Source organism: Manduca sexta, chromosome 11 (genome assembly GCF_014839805.1).
Source record: "Manduca sexta isolate Smith_Timp_Sample1 chromosome 11, JHU_Msex_v1.0, whole genome shotgun sequence".
Classification (NCBI taxonomy): Eukaryota; Metazoa; Arthropoda; class Insecta; order Lepidoptera; family Sphingidae; genus Manduca; species Manduca sexta.
This window is the reverse complement of record NC_051125.1, coordinates 9596238-9615681: the sequence shown is the minus strand read 5'-3', so window position 1 is coordinate 9615681 and position 19444 is coordinate 9596238. Positions and strand designations below refer to the sequence as shown.

The following is a 19444-nucleotide window of genomic DNA, read 5'->3' as shown; positions in this document are numbered from 1 at the left end:
ACACAAATAGTAAATTCTGCAATAGCTAATTAAAACCGTTATATAAGTGACGATAAAACAATTATATAACAAAAGAAATAAGACATTTGGAAAGTGCTGGTTGCAAAACGAAAAAAGCAAAAGCCACATCGCCACTCAGCCTATTTTTGTCACAAGCACGGGAAAAAGCAAAACACAATTTTAAAATTAGAACGTTGTTGAAATCGAGAACTCATGCGTGCCTATAAACCAAAATTATTTATTAACTGACGAGCTAGGTTCATTGAACTTTATAAGAATTTATTATATAAAATAAATTGATTAGACACAACGTAATAAATTATAATACCTTATCATGATCATAATAACTAACGAAATAGGTAAGTACCTACGTAATCAATTATATTTTGCAATTCTTCACCTGTTTAAAGGAGGCCCCTGCCAACCTCACCCTAATATGTAATTAGTGGCCATTCGGATTGATTTAAAATAATTTTTGATAGACATCGCCGAATACAACATGTTTTTTTTATTACTTTGAATGACGAGACGAGCTTGCCGTTCGCCTGATTGTAAGCGATACAACCGCCCAAAAAAAGTAGAAACACCATCCAAAACTTTGAATTACAAAGTATTGTTTGGTATTCCACTGTGCTCGCCATCCTGAGACATGAGATGTTAAGTCCCAGGAGTTACACTGGCTTCAATGTCCTTCAAACCGGAAAACAACAGTGACTACACACTGCTGCTTGGCGACCGAAATAGACATTGCGGTGGTACCTACCCAGGCGGAATCTCATATATGAGACTTACCACCCGTCATAAATAGCACATGTACTTAATCGTAGTAAAATATTGCATATCAAAATCAATAGTTTCCACAAAATTAAATATTGCGCATCAATTCTTCCATAGGGTTATTAGATTTTTCTCCAAAAACACCCCTGATTGAATTTTAAACAACCTATTCATGGCACCTCGTGAAAATGGAAACACTTTTTATAAAATATTTTTGGCGGATATAGAACTCTGACAGTTCAATACAGTTATTGTTTTCAACGTGGTTTTAACTCTGCGAAACAAATAGAACATGAATATGTATGTAGTGTGTCAAAAAACTAGTATTGTCGTCCATAGCAGATAATTAATAGGATTAAAAGAATATTCTGGTCAGGAATCACGATGCCACACGATCGTGCTCGAGTCGCTTGCAGGTCAAATAATCGACAATAGCATTCTCTAGTAGGTATCCGACAGGCAGCTAGACTGAACCATAAGCCAAAATAGCAACGTGTATCCAACGCAATCAAATCAATGTTCATTGTTGGTATATTCCATATGTTTATATGAGACGTTAGGTAAAGGTTTACCCAAGATCACTCGGTGAATTTCCATTATTTTTGTCATACTTGTAGACAAAAAGAATCTATGGAAATCTGGAGGTACATTCTTTCGAATAAAAAGAAATCCAAATCGGTCCATAGATGAGCGAGATCTGTGGTAACAATTAAAAAAAAAAATCACGCCGAATTGATAACCGCCTTCTTTTTTTGAAGTCGGTTAAAAAGTAAGATCTATCAACAGTAATATTTCAACATCGTTTCATTAATGGTCGACCACACGCAACACGATTATATCATTTGCTATATTTATCATTCCATGCCTATACATGCTATAACACCTAATTCCTATTACAAGATCTCATAAGAGTTATATTTAAATGCAACAAATAATCTTATCATTCAACAAAACCTTTCAGAATATGAAAACGTCGCTATAACATTATGTTCTTTTATCATGAATTCATTAAAATATTTCAATTGGAATGTAGAGGTACATCGTAAAAAGCGCGGCAACAAATACGTTACCTCTCATACATTTAATATTCTCACTATAATATCTTACGATAAGATAAACAACTTTTAGTATATACTTAAATAACACTTAACTGCATACTATTAATTTTATATACTAACGACGAGTAATGGTGAAACCACCGGTTGATTGCAAGCCGTTATTACTACAGCTAATAACGTTATTCACGTTGTAGCAGATTAATAACCGTTATCGGATAACATGTGTTATTCCAACTGGTTTATGTCGGCTGTTGTGGTTTGCAATTATGTTTCTCAAGGAACAGATCTCACGCTACGATAATAATTGTCATAGTTACAGTTACGTCTAAACTATTTGCCGAGCATTTACAGTTAACATTTGTTATCGCTTTTAAGTAAATTAAATTGATATGTTTAAGCAAATAATTGCTTGATTTGAAAATCGACGAATCAATATAAATACATTCAAGTTCTTAACTGTCAGGGCATTCACCATATCACCTTCTAAAATAAAATGATATTAATAATGACCTGTCCTGATCCATAAAAAAAATAACGAAAACAAACTTGCATTGTTTGTTATATCTCCTTTAATACTTTACACTGTTGAATCCGGTAATAAACAGTGGAAGTCAATAAAAAACAAAGAAATAAAATACGACACTTGTATAACGGCATCATTGTCATTCCCTAGGCATAAAAAAAAACAATTAATCGTTTCCACTAACATTCTCCAATCAAACGCACATCAATCTAATCAATTACCATTCAATGCAGGCCCGAATGCGTTTCCAACGAATTCTAAAATACCCGACATAGAAGCACGCCTCGCGATTTTAATATTCAAAATTATTGTAATACGGTTGCGTAGACGTTAAATTATTATTCGGTGCACGCTATAGGTGCCACCGGTACACGCTCGAGCAGTAAATAACATGAATATATGAATGACTAATCACCTATAAAAGGAACAAGGACTACGGTACTGTTTAACGACAATTAATTTTACTCTGCGCTGCGCTGGAAATTATTTTGAGGGTGCTAATTTGTAAACTGCCTCGGTGGCGTAGTTGTCTTGCATGTCCGGTACAATAGCGCTCTGAGGTCCTGGGTTCGAATCCCGGGTCGGGCAAAGTGATATTTGGGTTTATTCTGCTCAGTATCAGCCCGGAGTCTGGAATTTGTGCCCGATATGGCGATAGGCTCGCCCCCTATCACATCATGGGACGGAACATAATTGGCGAAAATCGGGTGCCCTAGTTGCGCCTCTGCATACCCCTTCGGGGATAAATGCATGATGTTATGTATGTATGTATGTAATTTGTTTAAGAAACGAGATGTGACTTGCATCTGCTTGAAATTTGTTTAAGATTTTTTTGCAGAAGATAAGGCTCTCTTATAACGTGCGGTATGAAGATACTAAATTAGCAACCTTAACCTCTGTCAATCTTAGGGCTGATGTAAGCATCATTATGTTACATTAATCATAGTAACACAAAGAAAAATATAGCCGTGGGAATAGTTTCATTGTTTGACATTTATATTTAGCCAGATTCTGTTTTGCCTCTTCCGTGGTTCTAACTTATTGATTGAAATATTTTATAAGATGTTTGAAATCAGCCTTTAAATTTTAACTCAAAGAATTGTCTTGCATGAACAAGTTCTTAGGTATTGAGGGTGGTTTCTCATTTTATTTCCACTTTGTGCGTCGATCACAATGTTGTTTGCAAAATTCCATTAATCCAGCATTCCGCGGAGAAATAAACAAATAATAAGGCATTGACAGAACACGCCGATGAATATCTTTTAAAACGCTGTTGTGGTAAAGACGCGATCTTAATACTAGTAAAAGAATTGAAAGTATTAATAAATTGATTTGAAGTTTTTTTTGCAAAATACTAAGAGCATGTAAATAAAGTAAGGATAATACTTAATGAATTAGCAATACTTGTCAATAATCATTTCTTCTGTTTACGCGAATGTTAGACATTAACATAAATCTATTTTATTTTCATGCTTGTCTATATACTTCACTATATTATTGAAAGATGATAAATGAATCTTGTTATCAAATTCAATGTTGACAAATTGAATCCACTTGATAAATGATGCTTAATAGTAAATTCAGTAAACCAATACAAACAACCAGCAAGAAAGACTCCAACAAACAATATAACTCAAGACTGGTTCAATAAAGACAAAATTGTATACAATCTCTAATAAAAAGAATAGTTAATCAACCATGACAAGATAGGTGAAAGAATTATTTACAGACAACTTATAAGCTTGAAATAAATTAAAATATAAAACAATTGATTAACGCTATTCTGTCTAGGAAAATTCAATGGCAATGCAAAAACGTGTTCTTAATAAATCAAAGAGGCGACACAATTATTAATTAAGTACATATTTCTTTATTTATCCACATAACAAATTATACTCGGTACAAACTCATTCCAATACTAAACACGATGAAAGATATAAACAACTCACACCTAGTCATACTCAGAACGATATTCCTTCTCACACTTAAACAAAAATCAGAGTAACTAATTCAACATCCGCAGATTTTTTATCGCATACCGATCTCGTTCTCAGCGCTCATTCATTTGATTCCGCGACGATTTCCTGCGACGGGGCCGCATTACATTACTGTTTTTACTGGCCCATAACCGCAGGATACCATCCCATACCATTCAAGTATGAATGTTATATGAAACGTTTATTACTCGTAGTTGTGGCTGCGAAATTCGTTTTTATATTATGTTAATTTAGAACCCAGATTCCTTTGCTGTCCGGTTAAATTATTGTTTTGTCATTCCTGTGGGTTCTTTAGCTATCTGGACCTTTTAAAGCCGTATAAATCATTTTTGTGTTTATAATTTGTACGATACAGCGATAGACCTTTGTATCATGAAAACCGGTGCCAAAATTTAAGTACGTACACTCAATTCAGTCTTCTAGATGGGTTCGTAGTTTTATACTTCTCGAGATTTTTTAAGTTGCCTACATTTCCTTTATATGCGATTATAATACCAAGGCTATAAGTTAAATAATTAATTTGTACCGCATCAAAAAAACAACGCGACGAAATGTTGATACACTCAATTCCCTACTCTGTTTATTAACTGATATGTTGTTAAGTTCTTTTTTTATTTGAAGTGACGCATTGGATGTTAAGCAGGAACGCTTGCGCATCGCCGGTTCATTAGTTGTAATCAACATTCGTTTGTATGTATTAATTTCTTGCGGCAAGTCATTACGTTCGATTTAATGTTCGCCATATTAGATCTTGCATATGGCTTGTTGGTAAAAAATGTAGTGTTGTATTTCCCCGAATTAAGTTGATTGAATTATTGTGGTTTGGTAACTCAATTTTGAACTTACATTGGATTTTGTATAAGTTTGATTGACACAATATGGAGACATCAGGAAAGTTTATTAACATAATCGAAACGAAACATTCTGCATTTGTACACTCGCAATATATAATAATTCGTAGAGATATTTTGTTTTTTTTATTCTAAAAGTTTCTAAGCATTAAAACACATAATTTATTGTATGTTTAGTATAATTAATAGTAGTTATAATATTAACTGCCATCAAAAGTCTTGCAACAAAAATTGCATTCATTCAAGAACATGAAATCAAGTTCGTTAAGAAATATTCCAACATTAAATAAACAATCTCGTGCGCCATTTACAAGCATTCCTTGCTCGCCGGAAAGTCCATCATTCTAACCGCGTCTACATTTATTTAGTATCGTATACGCATTCCGAGTATTGTATGGGAATATTTAAAGTACACGTCTCAGTGAAATGAAAAGTGTAAAGTGGACGAGTCGAGTCACGGACGAACTGCAATGTTTGTTTTGAATGAGAAATGCTGGGTGTTACATTTCAGTAATACGTGAGGTCTTTGTATGAAGACGTTAGATGTGGAAGGTTTAATAAACCTTAGTTAGTTGTACGTGAAGTGGGCATAAATATGAACAGTAGTTTACTTACTGAGTCGTAATACTTCAACCTCAACGTAATTAACAAAGATGTACAATTAATTTTTGAAAAAGCGCTGGTGAAGTTACAACACTTTAAATTTTTAAAATACAATGTCAATTTACTTTTAGTATTTAGTCAAATAAATATCCGCGAACACATCCACAGTTGGTGTATTAATACTGCGAAATTTCCTGCAGTATTGATATAATTCAATTACTAACCTAAAACAGAACTAGCCCACGCGCTGACCAAACTAATTTCATAAATTGCTCGGCCAATTTTCATTAAAATTTCCCATCCATTTCGATGTCGTTCACAACATTGAATCCTTTTTATCCCGCAAAAATACGAGTTTCCTGCGGGGAATTCGATGAACTATTCTGTTACTGGCAAACGAGGTTACATGAAGGTAAGTTATACCAATGCTATTTCAAATCATAGACGTGATTTTGATCTGCAAGCTTATTATACATACTCCAAGAATTCTATGATTGATAATTAAATAATTGACCGTTAAAATCGCGTTTTCTATTGTCTGGTTTAGTCAAAATAGCCCCTACGGATTAGGTTGGTTGGCTAACTGTGTGGATTTTAACACTATTTACCCAAAATTAGATCTTCAAAATAACGTTAACTTGTTGGGCGAAAGTAAGAGGGTATATAACCTCAAAGAGTTGTGGCGTATCCGAACGCCACTCGGTATGTCTATGGACAAAAACTAAAACGGAGTATTGTCTACGACAAGGGAACTCACACACACCGAACACACGCAGTGGAGTGCGCGGCTCTGTACAATTAAACGATAAAATAAAAGGCCGTTATAAGAAGACCGAATTTTTATTATTGTCAGCCTCAATACGGTGCTCGCAGAAAAACCTACATCCAGCGATCCCAAATTGGTGACCCCGACGTGATGTGAACACGTAAGTCGCAACCTGCAACAGCCGTATTGATGAGCATTGACGACTGAAAAACGCCGTGGCAACAACTTTCGCCCAGCATCGGCCTCATCAGGGCCCCCCGCAAGCTCACCGCTTACCCGGTCCAGCAACTACGACGCTGAGCGAGATACATCGGTCGCCGCCACGGCTAGATCGGTACAATACACCCGGATTGTCGAGAGTCAACGCAATTGGAAGTTTGTGCATCAAAAAATCTCAAGAGGAAGTTCGCCGAAATTGTATTTCAACAACCACTTGAGTGACGTCATCGGCGTGGGTGCTATGCCGCGCCACCGGGTTCGCCATCGGCAACATCGGCATCGGCCGTACTAGCAAATGACTGCTCCTGTCAACTGTCAACTTAGCTGTCAACTGTCAACTTAGCTGTCAACTGTCAACTTAGCTGTCACCTGTCAACTTAGCTGTCACCTGTCAACTTAGCTGTCACCTGTCAACTTAGCTGTCACCTGTCAACGTGCTTCGTTCTGGTTCACGCAAGTACTGCTTATCTACGTTTTTGCCGGAGACTTGGAAATTACAAGTCCATTACAGACATTTTAACCTCAGTGAAGTTCAATCTTAACGATAACATCCAGTGACATTCGGTGTGACTGCTATTTAAATTTAAAGTGCCATATAGCATTTGTTAATATTGTTTACATTTAATCCAACTTTGTTTACATTAACTTAAATTTGTTCATACCTTTGTATAAAATAAGTGATGGCAATCAGCCGGACTAACCGTAACGTTAATACTCATTGTAGAAATTCGCTCAATGGTTATTGTCCATTTAGATTAAGTATATATTTTGTATTTGCTTATATCAAACCACACAACTAATTAAGTATTTTACCATTTTGTGTTCATTTATGTTTATCTGCTATTTTATGTTTATCACAAGTGCAAATATCTAAAAACCTAAATTTTATTATTGTGTGTGGTGACGGTTGGTTGTGGTTCCTTTCCAACACCTGCTTATTCATTCCCTTTCATTAACCATGTCTGAGGAATTGCTAGCTCGCCTCTCCGCTTTGGAGGCTGAAAACGCTAATCTGCGCGCCTCGCAAGTGCAGCCTAATGCTACGTCCATATGCAGGGTTGCTATAAAACTGCCACCATTTTGGCCTGATAGGGCAAACGTTTGGTTTGCTCAAGCAGAGGCACAGTTTTTGCTTGCAGGGATTACCACGGATGAGACCAAATACAGTCACATTCTCAGCAAAATTGATCATCAAATTGCTGGGGAAATCGAGGACATAGTGGCCAATCCCCCGGCTCAGGACAAATATAAAAACTTAAAAAACACACTTGTCAAACGGTTTTCTTCATCTGAAGAACAAAGGTTGAGGAAACTTCTCAGTGAGGAGGAACTTGGTGATAGGAAACCATCACAATTCCTCCGTCACCTGAAATCTCTTGCAGGGCCCACATTTACCGACGACAACATCCTTCGTCAGTTATGGCTACGACGCTTACCTCAGCATGTTCAAGGCATCCTCGCCGCCCAGGCCGATCTCGGTTTGGAGAGGATCGCCGACATAGCTGACAAGATTGTTGAGGCGCAACCAGCTACTGCAAATGTTTGCGCCACTGCCGCCGCGCCTTCTCTGACCACCTTGATGGAGCAGATTGAGGAGCTAAGAAAGCAAGTTGCTGCTCTATCCTCCACCCGCACTGGTCGCTTTAGGTCTCGGGATCGCTCCTCATCTAGAAGAAGGCAATCTTCCCGCAATACCACTTACAATGCCCGCTCGAGTTGTTGGTATCACAAGAAGTATGGTACAAAGGCCAACAAGTGTGTTACTCCTTGCAACTGGGAGTCGGAAAACCCTCCGAGCAATCAGTAGCGGCGGCGACTGATTGCGACTCCACTCAACCCAACGGCCGCCGTCTATTTGTCACTGACCATGTCACTAAGCGACAATTCCTTATTGACACTGGGTCTGATCTATGCTGCTACCCACGCCGCTGGCTTGCAGGTCAGAGGAAACCCACTGACTACGAGCTCAGCGCCGCTAATGGGAGCAGTATTAAGACCTACGGCACTATTAACTTGACACTGAACCTTGGTCTCCGCCGGAAATTTATTTGGCAGTTCGTCGTTGCCGACGTTACCACCGCTATTCTGGGCTCAGATTTCCTGTCTTATTACCATCTTTTGCCAGATTGTCGCAATAAAAATTGGTTGACGGAACCACTAGCCTTTCAGCTTCCGCCTCTTCTGCAACATCGGAGCAACCCAGTATCAAAGCCGTTGCTTCAGCCAATTCTGCTTTCGCACAGGTGCTGGCAGAGTTTCCTGATATAACCCGTCCACCAGGCCTTCCCAGGACGGTCAAACACAACACTGTCCACTTTATAAAAACAACGGACGGGCCACCCATTTCCTGTCAGCCTCGGCGTTTGGCTCCGCAGAAATTAATCTCAGCCAAAAAGGAATTTGATGACATGATTCAATCAGGCATCGCACGACCATCTAAAAGTGCCTGGTCGTCCCCTTGCACATGGCCATCAAAAGACAACACTTGGCGTCCCTGTGGCGATTACAGGTCACTGAACGCCAGAACAATACCAGACCGTTACCCGGTCCGACACATCAACGACTTTGCCCACAATCTTGCAGGTGCCAATATCTTTAGCACCCTCGACCTGGTCAAGGCCTACCACCAGATCCCCGTGGCAGAAGAGGACGTCCCGAAGACCGCCATCGTTACTCCGTTTGGCCTCTTCGAATTTCCCTTCATGACCTTCGGTCTCCGTAACGCCGGTCAAACCTTTCAAAGGTTTGTCGATGAGGTCACACGGGGTCTCGACTTTTGTTTTCCCTACGTGGATGACATCCTCGTCTACTCTGCAGATGAGGCTCTCCACCGGGAGCATCTTCGGATTCTTTTCGGGCGCCTCCAAAATTACGGGGTAGTAATCAACCCTTCGAAGTGTATCCTTGGTGCTCGTGAAGTGGCATTTCTGGGTTACCATATCAGCCCAGAAGGCACCAGACCCCCACAAGAACGAGTGCAAGCTATTTTGAGTTTTCCCCCTCCGAAGACTATACAAGGTGTGCGTCGTTTTCTCGGCATGTTAAACTATTACCGCCGTTTCGTGCCTCACGCCGCGCAGTTCCAGGCCCCACTTATCGACGCTGTGGTCGCTACCAATGGCAAAGGCGCTAAACCATTTACATGGTCGCCTGAGCTACTGACGCAGTTTGAGGGCCTGTAAAAGGAGTCTATCCAATGCCACTTTGCTACAGCATCCGATTAACGACGCGCCCCTTGGATTGTTTACGGACGCTTCAAGTGCCCATGTCGGATCCTGCCTTCAGCAGAAAATTGATGGGCAGTGGTTTCCCTTGCTTTCTTTAGCAGGAAACTTACCACACAACAAGCGCAGTGGCCAACTTATTACCGCGAGCTGCTGGCGGTGTACGAAAGCGTACAACACTTCCGCCACGTTCTCGAGGTTCAGCACGTGACCATATTCACAGATCATAAACCACTCCTATACGCTTTTGTGCAGCGTAGGGAAAAACTCCCACCCTCACAGTTGAACCAACTATCTTTTATTAGTCAGTTCACCACTGACATTAAATATATTAAGGGAGAGGACAATGTCGTCGCTGACGCAATGTCACGCGTCGACGCTATCGCTCTCGAGCAAGACTATGAAGACCTTGCTAAATCACAGGAGACTGATCAGGAGTTAGCTGAGCTTCTTCTCCATAACTCTAGCCTTCAGTTGACTAAAGTCGTCATTCCTGGCACTGACATCCTGGTCACCTGTGATATGTCTACCGGTAAGCCTCGTCCCTATTTAACCCCTACTTTTCGCAGAGCAGCCTTCAACAAACTGCATAACTTAAGTCACCCAGGCGCTCGTGCTACAACCCATCTCGTGACCAAACGTTTCGTCTGGCCTTCGGTCAAAAAGGATTGCAAGGAGTGGGCTCGCACTTGTGAGGCGTGTCAACGTGCTAAAGTGTCGCGCCACAACTCTGCTCCGCCCGGCAAATTCGACCTTCCATCCGGTCGTTTCCGACACGTCCACCTCGACATCGTCGGTCCCTTGCCGGTTTGCAATGATTTCCGCTATTGTTTAACAGCTATTGACAGAGGTACCAGATGGCCCGAGGTGTGGCCAATGCGTTCCATAACCGCAGAGGAAGTGGCCGAGACTTTCACCAGAGAATGGATTCCCCGCTTCGGCGTTCCTTTAGTCATAACCACTGATCAAGGTACTCAGTTTGAGTCGGACCTTTTCCGCCGACTGATGATACACTTCGCCACCAAGCGCATTAGAACAACTTCTTACCACCCCTGTGCTAACGGGATGATAGAACGCGTTCATCGCCAACTTAAAGCTGCACTTATGTGCCACCAGGATTCTTGGGTTCGTGCGCTCCCTTTCGTCCTCCTTGGCATGCGGTCCGCCTTCAAGGAAGATATTAAGTGCACAACTGCTGAAATGCTCTATGGAGAAACTCTCCGCCTACCTGGAGAAATGTTAATTTCAAATCCTGGACCTGTTGGCATCGAGGACTCAGCAGATTTTGTCGTACAATTGCGACGCAAAATGTCGACTGTACGCCCAATTCCTGCTTCCAGTCATTCTAAACCCTCAACCTTCATCTTCAAGGAACTTGCATCGGCGACACACGTATTTCTCCGTGACGATACCGTTAGACGCCCCCTACAACCACCGTACACCGGTCCTTTCCGGGTCGTAGACCGTGCCGAAGACGGCAAGACTATGACACTGGACATCAAGGGAAAGTGCGTCGTTGTCAGCGTGGATCGGCTCAAACCGGCCTTCATTGACCACACTAACCTTAGCTCTAGCGATTCTAGCTTGTCTGAGCCGCCGATGAAACTACCGAATGTTCCTGGAAAGTCTGTCCTCCCACAATCCATTTTTCCTAACTCTCCCCTTCTGTATCACCAGATAAGACCGCAACCACAACTAACTTGCCCTACACTACTAGATCTGGTAGGCGCGTTAAATTTAAGGATTTTCCCGATTTTTGTTAACCTTTTATCCTTCTCCGTGGGGGGGTGGTGTGGCGTATCCGAACGCCACTCGGTATGTCTATGGACAAAAACTAAAACGGAGTATTGTCTACGACAAGGGAACTCACACACACCGAACACACGCAGTGGAGTGCGCGGCTCTGTACAATTAAACGATAAAATAAAAGGCCGTTATAAGAAGACCGAATTTTTATTATTGTCAGCCTCAATACGGTGCTCGCAGAAAAACCTACATCCAGCGATCCCAAAGAGTTATATTACTTAAGTAGTATAAATTTAACTACAAAGAATGTTCAAAGAAAAATTTGCTAGTTGCAAAAAGATTTAAGATATCGAACCTCAATTTATCTGGCTTTTAGAAGAAATTATTATTTTGTTTTCAATATTACCCCGTCACAGTGATGAAAGGCACGCACTGCAAGTATAGCCCAACTATACACGAAAAGTGGCGAGCACACATTTAGGCATTTGAAAATCTATTACATAACAATGAATATAACGTCGTTCTGGTCGAAGTATTTAAACTACACTGATATAATGAGGACCAAAGAATCACTTTGCCGTAAAAAAAACATTACTATTTCTAGGAACACAAAGATCAAAGTCGTAAATTACGTTTATAAACATCGTCCCCTTAAAAGATCGTATTACATGTATGATATAAATAATCAAAAAATACCTGCGATGCGAGGTCCACTTGTTTAATGTCAACGTCCTTTACCGAAATAAATAAGGCATGGAATAACTTCGTTAAATTAAAATTATATGTCAAACCGAATTTCAAATATCGAATGCCTAAAACCGTTGTCAAAGTAGGTAGATCTTAACATTGTCTTTTTGTAAACAATGACAGATAACCCAGCATAAAAAGCATTTCTAATCCAACCAAATTAACACCTGCTCTCTTGAGCCGTTTGGGCAAACCATATCAACTGTGACATGCGTTTACAAATGCCCTCTAGCTGTTAATTAACATGCAATTACAGGCGACTGTTTAGGATCGAGCGCATTGATATTCTACGAAGCGCGGCCAGGCGAGGTTATTGTCTACGCATCAGCTCTGACGTCCCTTCATGAGATAGTACCGGTTGTATTATCTTCATCGCTTTAGATAAAACTTGGACAATGTTGAGTCCTGTTTATATCGAGAACATCATACCATAATTTTTAAACAGTAAAATGATCATAGGAACATTTTGGACATTAGTGAGAGAGAGAGCATACGAAGCAAAATTAACCGAGGAGACAAAAAGATCATGGTATTGTGACCAAAGTTGTTTATCTAACTGTATAATTTAATATCTTTGGTTGTGAGTTATGACCTGAAATTCAAATCATTCTGAAATTACAGACGAATGGGCACAAATTCTTCAAATACAGACATATTAAGCTACCTAAATACGCAACAAAGAATCTAAAATGCCAGGGTATTTATGGGAGTCTATTTAGGATTTGGAAGAATACATAATGAGGCGTGGTACACTGCGCTAAACAAACGCTAGAGAATAATGCGTTCAGCTTGGAGTCAATTGTTTTGTGCAATTATCTCAAGACTGAGGGAAGTAGAATAGAAATCTGTGCATGTTTCCAGACTCCATTATGAGAGGAGGTTTATAATGTGGTATTGAAATCAAATCCACATTTGACACATTTTTTTGGTCAAATGAATTAAGAAACTCACATATCTATCGCTTTATTTTTTCTACAATGAATGAGAAATTTCGCTCTTCCCATTGTGAGCGTCAAGGCTGTCTATTTACACTAGCAACAAAATCCAAACTTGTGATAAATGATAAAAAAAAATACCGATCAAGATCAGTCAACAAAGTCAACAAAGGTTTTTTTTACAGTAAGCATGTCAAAATAACTTTGTTGTGATTGGTCCATTTTCACGATGGATCGAACAACAACAATTAGTATCGTTTATTGAAAACAGCAGTAAATTAAACAATTTTTTTTTTTAAAATAAATTAAAAATATTTGCAATAGTTTGACACAAAAATTCTCTGGAGAATCTTGATTGTCACCCGCATTTAATAACTTACAAGAACGCGTGGTTACATAGTATGTCAGTTTGGAAACTAATATGACACGCATCTTGTCAACGTGCCAAAGAGGACGAGTTGTCACTCGCTTGGTAAATGTGACACCGGTCTTTTGAATTATAATTTACCGTGAAAGCATTCTTGTAAATTAGGCAGGATTATTTTTATTCTGACGTTAAAGTACAGTGAGCAGCAATTTGTCGATAATTTTTTTTAAAACAATATACGGCTGGTGGAAAATATTTTATATCCCAGATAGCGAACACCGTACACAAAACGTTAAAACCAGCCATAGTGGCCCACGGAGGTGTGTCGCGATCCGGGATCAGTCTGTGCATATCCGGTTCCAACAGGCATAATCAGTCAGTCGACATTCTATTGGACCTCACTCTACTTATTATCAAGTACAATGGGATCACTTTGCTGTGCCTGTATAAAAAAATACTTTATAGTTTACTTTAATCCGGAAAAAGTGTCTCTAGTGGTCAAGCCCCGAGCAAAACCTTGTATACCTACTTATTAACACACCTAAACAGATTCTGAGTATGACTTACAGGAGTTTTCAAGTCCATCCCAATCTCAATATTCAATCCGATTCCGTAAATGAACCAATCAAAATAACTCATTTGTAAGCGTGTAAAAGAACTATGTTCTGATTGGTCCATTTTTCAGATAGATTGAAAATAGCGATTCGGATCGCTTATTGAAAAGGCGGTTAGTCACGCAGATAATCAAATTACAAATCTCTCAGCGGTGAACTATACCGGTGTTCAATCGTAATCAGTTATTCGCTATAAAAAGGCTCGCCTTTATAAATAATAAAGAGTAACGGGCCGATATCCGTCCCTTACTTTACGCGAAAAGTACTGCATGGAATTGTAGTTGTATTGCTAGAAATCTAACTTACAATAGAGGCTCTATTTTATCCCGGTTAAATATATAACGAGACTGTTTTCCCAGATATTCTGTTTTTCGCGGGTGGAACCGCAAGCAAAAACTTCTATACTACATTAATTTACTATTATTACGTATATTGAAGAGAGATGTCTTTAATTTATCATTAAAATTGTATTAGTTGACTACCTCGGTGGCGTAGTTGTATTGCGTGCACAGTACGACACGGCTCTGGTATCCTGAGGGTCGGGCAAAGTAATATTGGGATTTTTTCCCCAATATCAGCCCGGAGTTAAATCAAATCAGGCTCGACCACAAGTACGTCATGGGGCAGAAAAAATAGGCGGAAAATAATTGTCCTAGTTGCTCCCCTGCCTACTCTTTCGAGGATAAAGGCGTAATGTGTATCCTGTTTGTGATCACTTGCTCTTTTTATAAACATTGCTATTAACCTTCTTAATTTGTCTTTCCTACAAAATCAAAACGCACGTCCAAGTTCCAAGTTCTGACAACCCGACGTCATCCAACATGGCCGCTCGCGTTACGTCACTCGTCGCATTATCACCAGCACTTTATTGACGTATCCCCGCCGCATTCGAAATCGCATAATGCTTCCTTGACAAGCGTGTGTCACGCATTCAGGATTAGGGGAACGCGAATTTATGGCCGCTTAATTGACAGTTAACGGTCGGATTAACGAAAAGGTAGTCGGTATTAGCATTGGGTTTGCGCGGGTATCCGGTGTTTGCCACACTTTTGGAGTTGGTTTAAAGTTATTCATACCAACTAAGATCGTTGGTTGGTACGTAAATAAATTTTTCTATTATCATGGATTTTACAATTATTTTGTTTAATAGAACCTGATCGAGAAAATTAAACAATGTATTTAAAACATATTTCCTAGCAATAACTAGCAACACTCCTTAAAAGTGGATAAAGGTTTTACATTACTTGAAAATATTTCCATGTCTACAATAGATAACAACTTATTAACAAGGTGAGTTTCATAAACTTTTTACAAATATATAATTGACACAAAAAAATAGATCAAACTTTACTAGAACCAGAAACTCTAGAATGACAATTTCACGTCGTTAAAATTGTTACTGTTTGCAAACTGCAAAATAACTAAGCGCCGTAGCTCAAACTTGTTTCAGATATTTCTTATTTAAACATGAAAGATACAAAACCTTGTCGAAATATATATTGTTTAAGGGAATAATCGAAACCTTATAACGTTAAACTTAAAATGCGATTTGATTTATGAAGTGACTATTTCTTCTGCTCTAGTTGGTCACAAAGGACGAAGGATACGAATAATGAAGGAATATAATGAAGGCTCACTAGCGGAAACTCAGACGCTGCTTCCATTTTAAAATCCTATACAAACACTTTGTGATAGATGACGCTCAGAATGTTGTTTCGCGGACTACCTGTTATGTACGGTGAATGAATTTAATTAATCAAAAATGAACATCAAATGCATATATTAGCAAAACCAGCAGATGGATCAGGCGATCACAAAATCTACGAACAATTAGGGAAGAAGTGACTTGTACAAGATTTCAATTTCAAGAAAGATCCACAATTAGTAAAGCGTCTCGTTGAACTATCAGTTTCATTATAATCTAATAGTGTTAATAAAACATATAAATGTTTATAAATCATAATTTGAATACTGAAACAGAATACATAACCTCGTTGTGAGCTCCATAAAGATATCAACGTTAATAGCGTACATTGTATACAATCGCATAACCCAAAAAATAAACAACACCGTCTTGTACGAAGAGAAAGGCATTTTATAAGGGCATTTTCAATAAAATCTGTCGTAAAACAATTGCGCCGCCCGCATGCCACACGCGACGCACATAAAAATGATTCCTCTATTTCACTCCATTATATAACCATCAACTTCAGATTCTTAATTTTATTGCAGCGTTTGTGTTAATAACAAAAGCGAATAAAACCTCAATGGAATAGAGACCTTATTTCTTAGTATTTAATGCCTTGTCCTATAGTAGTTTTGCTTGTTTTGTCGACGCAAAAGTCTCGGGAAAAAATATCACTCACGATATTCTATTTACTAAATATAAAGAATCAAATACCTGGTTCCTGGAATTACTTCATACATCTAAACTAGAATTCTTTATGATATGAGGATAGGTTGTGAAAACGAAAATCCAGTTGTCGATTTGTCCGTATGAAACACAGCAACAGCGCAACAAATTAACATATTTTAGCAAAATAGAAATACATGGAATAGAGATAGTTTTAAAATCGAAGAATAGATTAAACTACTTTTTTAGCAAAAATAAAAGTTCCTGTAGAAGTATTATTTCGGGAAAAGGCTTCACGCAGGCGAGCCATTGAAAAAACGTTAGTAGGAATTATACTTTTCTTATAAAAATACAGAAATAGAAATTAATGGAATCGAGACGTAGCATGACAACCAGAATGTGACAGTCAAAGTAGAAACCTGATAAAATGTTTATTATTTGAACTTAGCATCTCGAAATAGTGTGGGAAGAAAAGAGCAACCTTTGTAAGACTTTTAGTATCATGAGACGTGTCAAAGAACTCATTAGTTCTTGAAAACGTTTTTGTTCAAAAATGGTTATCAGTGGGAAGGCCTGTATAGCCACTATAGAGGTGATATAAATATGCTTACGCATTTTATACTGTGTCAATAAGACTTTTATATTTCTAAAGGAAGATTATCAAGCAGTTAGGTTACCTGATGGCAAGTGTTTATTATCTCCATTTAGGAGTACCTTCATCGTCAAAATAATTCTAGGGGTAATGCAAACCTTTAAAGACATGGTCATATCGGATATCTACAATGTTAGTTGGGCTAGCTTGAAAGAAACCCAACGTAAAATAACAGCCTGCTGTTGTGATTCATATGTTCTTTGAAATTTAGAAAGGCAAAATCCTCCTTTTAATTCCCTTTTTGCTTTAAAACTGGGACAATGAATTTTAAGTATTACAGGTGGTTAGGTACTGTAAACTCAATATTGGATGACCCACTTACTTGTCAGGGAGTGATAAGGTAGAGACCTTATCACTCCCTGACAAGTAAGAGTACTTAATCATGTTATGATGAAGGGTCCGTTAACAGCAGATGCACCTCTGGTTAGTAACACCTTACATAATAAATCAGTAAGGTTACGTCTATAGCTTTTGCCAATATGAACACCTATAATTGTAATACAATTAATTAATGATATTGGTGGTAGGTCTCTCATGTGTGAGAGTTCGCCTAGGTAGGTACCACAGCAATTTCTATATCTGCCGCTAAGCAGCAGTGTGTAGACACTGTTGTGTTCCGGTTTGAAGGACATTGTAGCTAGTGTAACTACTGGACATAATAAGACTTAACATCTCATGTCTCAAGATGGCGAGCTCAGTGGAATGCCAAACAATACTTTGAAATTCAAGGTATTGGATCGTGTTTCTACTAGGGGTCGCAAACCGGTATCCCGGATTTCGAAAATACCGGAATACCGGACCAAATTAAGAACTTCAAAATACCGGTATTGATTTTACAAAAACCGGGATTTTCGGTATTTTCGGTATTTTATAAAAATAAAATTCAGTACAAAATGTGTGTGTATAATTATTAACTTCTCCAGTTTTAAATCGCAAAAATTTAAGCTGCTTGCAATTTCATTCATTCGTATAGGCGTATATTCTATAAAGAGCGAGCAGAATACATGGCTTATAGCTATATTGCTACTTTTGTTTTGTTCTAAGCATAGCGGTGTTAACTGTTAATTGTTATTTTTATTAGAACTTATTAGAAATATTTTTTGTTCTTTAAAGTCTATCCTCATTATTCATAGATGTTATTTATCTAAGGACGGAACATTGCTGTGATGACAAGTCTGTTTCTCAGCGCTGAGAGCATGGCAGCCTGAGCAGTGCGAAGACTGCCATGCCTACGTCTACACGTAGGGCCGTTGTGATTAGCTAATATTGTGATACAACTTGAATCTAGTTGGCTGTCAGATTAACAAAGCTGAACAAACAGCAAGCTGTCAGATAAACAAAGCTGAGAAACATAACAGGGAGAATAGATGTAAAATACAACCTGTTTAAAAGCCTTGAGCTGCCTACAATAATGGCCTGGTATTTTATGGCAATTTAACGGCGTTTACCGAAAGGCCGAAATTGTCCTTATTTACCCTATCTACAGCTGCGGACACACAATCTACTTGCTTCTGAGAATAAATTTGCAAGTCATCAGCATACAGATGGTACACACATTGAAGATTTTGTGTTAAGAGGTTTATGAAGATAGAGAACAATAATGGGGAGACTATGCCGCCTTGAGGGACGCCACAGTCTATATCACGCCAGCTAGACGAAGAATCGTCTAGGCACACCAACTCTTGGCGTCCCTGAAGATATGACGAGAACCAATTCAGTGCCTTGGGCGAGATCATAAGGTAGGAGAGGTTTGCAAGAAGAATGTCGTGACTGACTGTATTGAAGACGTTGGAAAAATCAACCAAAGCCAAAACAGTGACTTTGGAATCTTCCATGCCCGCCCTAATATTGCCAGTCACTTTGAGGAGTGCAGTAATAGTGCTATGGCCAGGCCTGAAACCAGACTGGAGTGGGCACAGTAGGTTGTTTCGGTGCACATGCTCAGACAGTTGCTTGTGAGCACAGGCCTTGAGCACTTTGGGGAGAAAAGGAAGAATAGATATGGGACGGAA

The 19444-nt window shown here is 38.9% G+C and overlaps 2 protein-coding genes across 2 annotated transcripts in view; one reads left to right on the top strand and one right to left on the bottom strand.

Annotated features, from left to right (window-relative positions):
- LOC115452670 (interference hedgehog) overlaps positions 1–19444 on the bottom strand; it is a 69869-nt gene that overhangs the window by 31547 nt on the left and 18878 nt on the right. The gene's annotated exons all lie outside the window — the stretch shown is intronic.
- Positions 7753–8601, top strand: LOC115454409. Its single transcript, XM_030183144.1, has one exon. The coding sequence runs from the start codon at positions 7753–7755 to the stop codon at positions 8599–8601; it is 849 nt and encodes a 282-aa protein (XP_030039004.1).

Coding starts and splice junctions, on each gene's coding strand:
- LOC115454409 (XM_030183144.1), top strand. CDS start 7,753: ATGTCTGAGGAATTGCTAGCTCGCCTCTCCGCTTTGGAGGCTGAAAAC.